The following is an 8,368-nucleotide window of genomic DNA, read 5'->3' as shown; positions in this document are numbered from 1 at the left end:
ATTATACTAACTGATTTGTATCCGAACTCAAGTTTACAAAAGTCAAATGAAATAAAAGTTATTTTTGCCCCATTGTTAATCCAAATACATCCGACATTGACGAAAGTGCAACTTGGGAATGGCTTTAACCTATTTGTTCACTCTATCTTATGATTGCGCATGCGGAAATATATACATACACACACATAAACTCTTCTACTCTTATTTACTGGGTAGAAAGAAGAAATTTTTGGTCATATTTATAGGGTAAAGAGAAATTTTTTTATATAAATATGCAGTTTTATACTTAATTTATTATTGTATTGATTTTGTTCTCATATGTACCACTCTTGTCCTTATATTTTTAATTTGCAATTTTTTCACTGATAGACAATTTTTTTCAATTTTACCATTGTTATTAATTAAGGTTTAGAATAAAAAAAATTTTCTTTCCCTATCTTATAAATAAAACCTGAGACGTAAATTGTAATTACCTTAGTTAACTCATGACAAGAAAAATAATTAACTCACACTAGACAATAAAAATTAGTTTAGTTTTTTAGAATTAAAAAGACTTTGGGTTTAAATCTGATTGTGAATATAAAAACACGTTATTGGTGAATGATTTGTAAGTATTTTTATAATTGTTGTTTGAATTTATATTGCCCCTAATTCTAATAAGTATCCAAACTCAACTCACCCGGCTCCCCCCTCTTGCATCCTTACTTAATTGCAGCTTGCTCCATGGTGTTTTTGATTCACTTAACCATGCAATTTACTATCTCTTGTTTCAAATATATGAGTTAAATAAGGGATTTGTTTTGGTCATAAATATAAGATACTCCTCTGGTCCTATTTATAAAACAGAGAGAGAAGATATTTTTTAGTCCTGTTTATATGGCACTGAGGGAAATTTTTTGTATGGATATACAATTTTACTATTCATTTATTATTATGTTGACTTTGTTTGTATGAGATATAGTATATATTAAATAGGAATAAAGTTAAAAAGTTGTTGAATTTTAAATAAGAGTTAATGAAGTTTAAGGTTTTTCTTGGTCCATATGAAACATGTTGGAAGTGAGTTATAAATAAGACCAGAAGAGTATTAATCTATTTATCTAATAACAAATTTACAGTTTTATTCTTTCTTCCCAAAAGTATTCCTACATATTATACATAGTAATGGAGTTCCTATCAATGAGTAGTAGATTCCGAAAAAAAATATTTGGAGAAAACCAACATACATTTATTATAAATAACAAACTTACATATTTTTCTCAATATATTCAAATTAGTTATGTAATTCTGATATTAAGGATCAGACGCAATAGCAATTTTCTAGGAAAAAACAAAATAAAATAAAGTAATGGAAACTGATCGGCCTGAGATATTTCATTCCAATTATTAATATCCATAATGACTTCACAGATATAGGGTGTGTTTAGATCAGTGGTGAGAAAAGTTACTTTTTGCTAATCCAACTTTTGCAAAAGTCAAATTGGATAAAAGTTAGGTAGTATAATATGATTTATGTTTGGATTGGCTTTGTAAAAAAGTCAGTTTAGGAAGTTGAAACTTGTTTGAATGATTAATAAAAAAGTAAATTTAGATGTAAATGACTGAAAAGGATATAAACTTTATTGAATTGTACATATTTATATTATATGTTCAAAATGTGATAGTTGTTAGACAATAATTAAAATTATAATTATAAAAATAAAAATAGTTATCTTTTAGCACAATTAAAACTAAAATAATATATTTAAATTTTATGAAAAATTGAGAAAAAGTCCTCCTATTAAAAATAAAATTAGTGAGAAGGATTTAAATCATAATATACAAGCATTCTATATCTATAATATTTACACTTAGAATATAAAAATTTACCAATTACTTCTTACTAATTAAATTTTTAATACAACATTTTTCTCAACTTTCCATAGATTTTATAAATATAATAGAAAATAATAAAAATAATAAATTTATTTTTAAAAAAATGGTTCTATTACTCAAAAAATAATTTCTTTAATATTAAGAACCAACTCAAGTGGCTGGGTTAAAAAATTGAAGAAAAAAAAACACACACACACACATCATGCATAAAGCATTCTGTCTCCTCCCTCACTCATGAGCCTCACTTATCCAAACGTGCTGTGGAGAAGCTGGAAGCAATGAATTGGAGCTTTTGGAGAAAAAGTTCCTTTTATACATAAGTCTATTTACCCCCATCGCCAGTCCAAACATGTGTTTTAAACAAAAAGTTACTTTTTTCATCATATTTTCTAGTGAAGCAGTCAGTTTGGGAGGCATGACTGTCATCCCAAACACACCCATGGTCTACACATCATCACAGTAGAGGTTAACTTTATGAAATCAAAGACTATAACTTACGGTGTAATTTGATATGATACATTAAGAATAAAAACTATGAATTGAGATTGTGATGGAGAAAACCTATTAAAAAAAATTTAGTAATTACTTGTTATATACTTGGGATCTAGTAAACCTATATAGCTGAGATTGGAGAATTAATACCACATCTCTACATGATATTTTACAATCCTACCTACATGAATTTCACCTAATCATGATTAACAAACAATTATTCATACTAAAAATTCTTTTAACGATGAGTTTTTTCCATCCCAATCTCATTTCTTAACTCTCATTCATAATTTCAATCCTTAACTCTTATTCTCAATACTTCATACTAAATACAACCTAAATGTTTGAAAGATATTTGGACTTGAAATATGTTACAATAGAATTTAAAAGATGACAAATTTCTTTTCTTTGAGGCTTTCCACTATCTCTCCAAGTCCCACTTCAAATGGAATAAATTCAATTCCCAAAGTCTTTGCCTTTTCCTTGGAAACTTGAAAGATTGGCATGAAGGGTTTATCATCTGCACATCTGAGAAAACACGGTCAGATTTCAAATCGGAAGGAATATATTAGATCCTCCATGATAGAGTAGAAAATATGCTTTAATATAAAATTGAGTGAGAAAAATATTTGACTCTTAAATATAATTGAACACCAGCACAGTTCTCCTTCCAATTCTTTTTATAAGAATATATTTTGATGTTATAGAGATTAAAAATATCAATTAAATTAGTTAATACTTTTAAAATTTTAAAATTATCATCAATAAATACTATATGATTGATCAGTCATGCAATGCTTTAATTTTCACTAATAAATTTATTTAGGCTGATACAAAATGAAAAACCTCCAGTATTTTAATGCAGTACATGCCTTCACAAACACACACAGAAGTAACACATAATCTAATCCTATAACATAATATAACACAATAATTAAAGCATAAAAATGACACACGGTTAATTTTTTTCACATTCAAGGAAAGAGATAATGTCATGAAGTATTTAGGGGGACAATAAAAGCCAAAATATATGGATTATCAATTAAAATTATAAAAGACAAATGAACTTGCTTATCTGGAAATTGTAATCTTGGGTACATATGACTCAGAATCTTCACAATTTCTGAGTGGTGCTTCACTGACTCAACCAAACAATATCTTCCACTAGCCGAAGGAATTTCAAATGCCTGAATATGAGCATTTATAGTATCTTTTACATGAATCCATGTTAAAGAAAAATTTGGAAAAGTTTTTGCTCCTGCATCAAACAACAAAGGAACAAAGGAAAAAAGAGTCCAGATGAGAAGAAATAAATAGACAAATGTTTTTGCCTGAATATTCATGACATTGACATTTTCTAAATAGACAGTAATAATCATTCCAATACCCTCCCTCAAGTTTAGTTTTATATGTTCAACATTTGGAAGTGTGTACCAAATTAAAGCAAAATAAATTAAAATTACCATTGAATAGAATTGCAAGTGTATCTGAACTTGTGTTAAGTGTTGGTTGCAAGAGAGGTCCTATCACTGTTCCTGGATTGATAGTAACCATGTCAATGTTGTTTTCTTTCACAAATTTCCAAGCAGCTTCTTCCGCCAAAGTCTTGGAAAGTATATAACCGGACCAGTGCTGAAAGAATAAGAATATAGACGAACATGAAACTCGAAGGATGTTCCAAATAGTTAGGCCCCATAAAATTTTGCTAAAAAATTAGTTATAATTATCGATTTAAATAGTAACAAATAGAGCAATATCAATTTTAGTTCGAGTTTTTAAGTTTCATAAACCATTTCCAATGATTTGAAACAAAGATTAGTATATTTGAAATTGTTCAAATCAGTGTTTGCACCTTATTATTAGTAAATTCTTAAGAACATATTACTATAACTAAATTGAAATTTTGAGACCTAATGTCATTTTTCCTTACCATGCGTCCCAAACACAAGTACACATCACTTAGAATAGGTCGTGTGAAATGAGAAAAGAAAATAAAAGAGGATGTGGAGATCCACTTTTTCCTCATATGTGGGTCTCAACGCCTCTCCCTTTCTCTCGCTTGACATAATTGAGACGACCCTTTTAATGGTGGCAGAAAGAAAAATAAAAAAGATTATCTTTTTCTTAAGATGACTTTTAAAGGTAAGATTCACGCAAGCATTGTATATTTGCATAAATTTGAAGTTGAAGAAAGAGATACATTCACATGCGTAATTGCTGAGTAGAAAATGTTTAGTGCACATGAGAATCAGTTTTAGTACTTATTAATGTTGGGCATCATGGTATTTATTACTACAATGAGATCGATAATGTTCAAATCTACAATTTTAATAGTGCAGATTTAAAATTTTTAACTGATGGTTTTTCAATAAAAAAATTATGTTTTGAGAAACTGACAAAAGATAATCTTTATTTTAGATCATTTACATATCAAAATATTAAACTATTAAAAATAAAAAAAGAAAATCATATCGAATATGAACTGTTCAATTTTGTTTGGATAGTTCAGATTTGGTGATGTGCATCCAAACTGAATCCATGCACATGAGTTGATTGAAGTATCCAACTATCATTTTTCCCTTTATTATCAGTTTACAGATAAAATGAGAAACATTATAATATTTTGTTGTCGTAAAACGATGTAATTCTATATTTTGTACACATACCTCATACTCATCACAAAATTCTGGATCTGAAAACCAGGTTTCATCAACTACAATTTCAGGAGTCTTGTGCTTTCCATTACATAACATTGTAGCCATGGAAGAAGTCATAACAACTCGTTTCAATGATGTCGATTTTGCACATGACTTTAGAACATTGAGAGTTCCCTTCACTGCTGGCCCTATGAGTTCAGTCTGAAATGAACAAATTATCAAGTAGTTTACATTGCAGAAATATATATATATATATATATATATATTCAAAGCATTTAACCTTGAACTCTGCTCTCAAACACAAAGGATTGTTTAAAATGATAAGAACCTGAGGGTCTTTGACATCAACAGAGACAGGAGAGGCAGTATGAAAGACGCCCTCACAGCCTTCAACAGCAGAGTCAAAGGAACCTTCTTCCATCAGATCTGCTTTAACTAGATGCAATCTCTCCTTTGCTCCTTCCAGTTCAACCAAGTGAGATACCTTTCTTGAATCATCTGTGTGGAGAGTTACTAATTAAACCACCAAAAAATGATTCTGGGAGCAAGAAAATATATATACATATATGTGTGTGTGTATATATATATATATAGAGAGAGAGAGAGAGAGAGGAAAACACCAGATAGAATTTACTTCATGTGAAAACTAAAATTTCTCTGCGGATGAATAATACTTCACATGATCTTCACTATGGTTGATATAAACTCAATCAGATGGAGGGGACAGAGGTCAACACTAAAATTTAGCCCTTAGATTGATCTAACCATCACTATAATGCCACGTCGTCACTCTGATCAAACTCTTCTTCCTTAATTAGACTGTCTCTTTCACCTGTTCAACAATCAATCATCGATCTCACCCCTTCCACTTCCTGGTTTAGACCAGCTTCCTTACAGAGAACCCTTCATTTTTTAAGTGAATTTCTGGCCGAAGGCTCCTTAATTGTGTGTCATTCTCAGCGTTTAAAAGGGCAAAAACTGTTTCAATAATGTGCCTTTATGGTGAAATTCAGATCAATCTAAGGACTAATATATACTCGCGGCAATATCTGTGATAGTTTTTGCTGGGCGATGTTTCAGACCAAAAAATAAAATAATAAAGGGAATGATCATATTGAGGAACAGAACTCACTTGGGTCACGAACAGTGGCCTTGACAATGTAACCACGAAGAAGAAGAAGCTTGACGAGCCATGAAGCCAGAAAACCAGAAGCACCAGTGACGCACACCAACTTTCCATTCTTCTCCTGCGTTCCTTTCTCCATTCTCTGTGTGTGTGTGTGTGAGTGTGTGTGCGCAGGCCGGTTCTCATATATTATTATATATGCACATCAGAATCAGTAGAATATACTATCAAAGGCTGGCCTCCATTCGCACCACTTGGTAGTCGTTGCATTATTATTATATATGTTGTCCCATTTATATTGCATGTGTGTCCAGCATTCTCATTTAATACTCATCGATCACCGTGCCCATTGCTGCAATGGAATCCGAACCATCTAGAATTTGATATGCATGGTCCAAATTTTAATCGACTTTGGTTCCATCTCCAAGGTCTACTTTTACGTTTTTAATTTGTAATTTTTTCAATAATAAACTATTTTTTTCAAATTTATCATTGTTATTAATTAAGGTCTGGTGTCAAAAAGCTCATGGAACTTTGTATTTCTCTGTCTACATCATTTGATTTGAGGGTAAACTTGAAAAAAAAAAACTAATTTCGGACAAATTTAATGATTTAACTGTCATTACTTGGTACATGAGAATTAGTTAAAAATGCTTCATAGTGAAAACAAGAAGGAGTATTAAATATGGCTAAAGCTGGATTTTAATATAGAGTTAATGATATTTATTGTTTTTTTTGGATTTATATAAAACATATTGAAAGTGATTTATAAATAATATTAATCGGCATAACTTATTTTTTTCATAATATTTCAGTTATGAAGAGTGTCAATGGGAGAGAGAATAACTGAAAAAATGAGAGAGAATTAAAAAAAAGGAAATGAGAAAAACATATACTCCCTCCGTTCCTTATTATAAGAGACAAATAACCAAATTACGTTGATCAAAAAAACAGTTAAAATTAGTTAAGGACAATTAATGTGTAAAAAGTATGATGTTTTTTCCAACAATGCCCCCATTAATAAGGAGAGAGAGTATGAGAGAGAACAATTAAATTATTAAAAGAAAGAGAAGTGAGAAGGAGAGAAAGTATGAGTTGGATACAAAATAAATAGGGGTAAAATAGGAAATTAATACAAAAAAATAGAGACAACTTTTAAGTGTCTCTTATATATTGAAACATGCCATAAGCATCAAATGTCTCTTATAATAAGGAACGGAGGGAGTAATTAATTAAAGATAAAAGGGAAAAAAGATGCTAAATACGCTTTTCAATTCCTAGCCCTTTAAAATTAAGCGCTACGATCCGCCATTGGCGCGAAGTGATGTGGATATTCTGCACGCTAGCTGCCCTTTAAAATTAATGATGTGCATTTTGCAAGGCCAGCGAGAATGTGCATTTTAGTGTGGTGGTTGGGTTACCGGTTACGAGTTACGAGTTACGAGTTACGAGTTACCACCCACCGCTAAGTAATTACAATTAAATACTCTATATCACGACATTTATCGATGGCAACAAACAAAAAAAAAAACCAAAACTCACGGCATTGATTTATAACATAAGGTCTATTCGTCGGTGATTTGGAATTTTTGGGTTGTTTAAGTGGATTTTTTATTCAATCAACTTAAAAAAAAAACAAAAAAAGGTTGGGTGCGGTGAAATGCAGTTCTCGGGTGCTTTTAGGAAAAGATGCTCGGTTAGCAAAATGGAGAGGGAATAAAAAATGAGAATGAAAAGAAAAATAAGGGTATTTAGGTGAATCCCACCTTGACTCAATAATTTGATTTTTTTTAGTAACAATTTGATGTTTACAAAAAAATATTATAGGAAGAAAACAATTAACTAATAAAATATAATTATTTTAATATATTGGTTTTCTTAAATTTATCAAATTATATATATAATATATTACTTCCGGTTATTAATAGAAGGTTGAATGAACTAATTTGCAACAAGCTAAATAAATTATTGGGAGAATTAATTTGCCGGTCCTTATTATAATATCGTTAGATTTTGAATCAGTCCCTCAATTTTTTTTTTTAATTAGATCCTTATGCTTTACTATTTTCAAGACATCAGTCCTTCTGTTGATATTTGCTCTTAACGCCGTTAATTCGTGCTGAAAAGGCATTAATGATGCTTCACATGTGGACAAATCTTTCCTCCACTCACGTTCTCTCTTTCCCCGCAATAGAAGTGCATCACCCTCTCTCTCTCC

General features: G+C 30.4%; 1 protein-coding gene across 1 annotated transcript; it reads right to left on the bottom strand.

Moving 5' to 3' along the window:
• Window positions 1–2,570: 2,570 nt before the first annotated feature.
• On the bottom strand, window positions 2,571–6,312 carry LOC114717772 (tetraketide alpha-pyrone reductase 1-like). The gene is made up of 6 exons (XM_028902967.1): window positions 6,157–6,312; window positions 5,353–5,522; window positions 5,034–5,225; window positions 3,831–3,999; window positions 3,439–3,625; window positions 2,571–2,895 (listed from the first exon to the last, which is right to left on the bottom strand). The coding sequence occupies exons 1-6, from the start codon at window positions 6,287–6,289 to the stop codon at window positions 2,751–2,753; spliced, it is 996 nt and encodes a 331-aa protein (XP_028758800.1). The 5' UTR covers window positions 6,290–6,312; the 3' UTR covers window positions 2,571–2,750.
• Window positions 6,313–8,368: the final 2,056 nt, after the last annotated feature.

Source organism: Neltuma alba, unplaced genomic scaffold (genome assembly GCF_004799145.2).
Source record: "Neltuma alba isolate B1F8T4 unplaced genomic scaffold, ASM479914v2 tig00011775_pilon, whole genome shotgun sequence".
In the NCBI taxonomy this organism is placed as follows: Eukaryota; Viridiplantae; Streptophyta; class Magnoliopsida; order Fabales; family Fabaceae; genus Neltuma; species Neltuma alba.
Note: the sequence above shows the minus strand (reverse complement) of the source record. Positions and strands in the feature narration are given on the sequence as shown.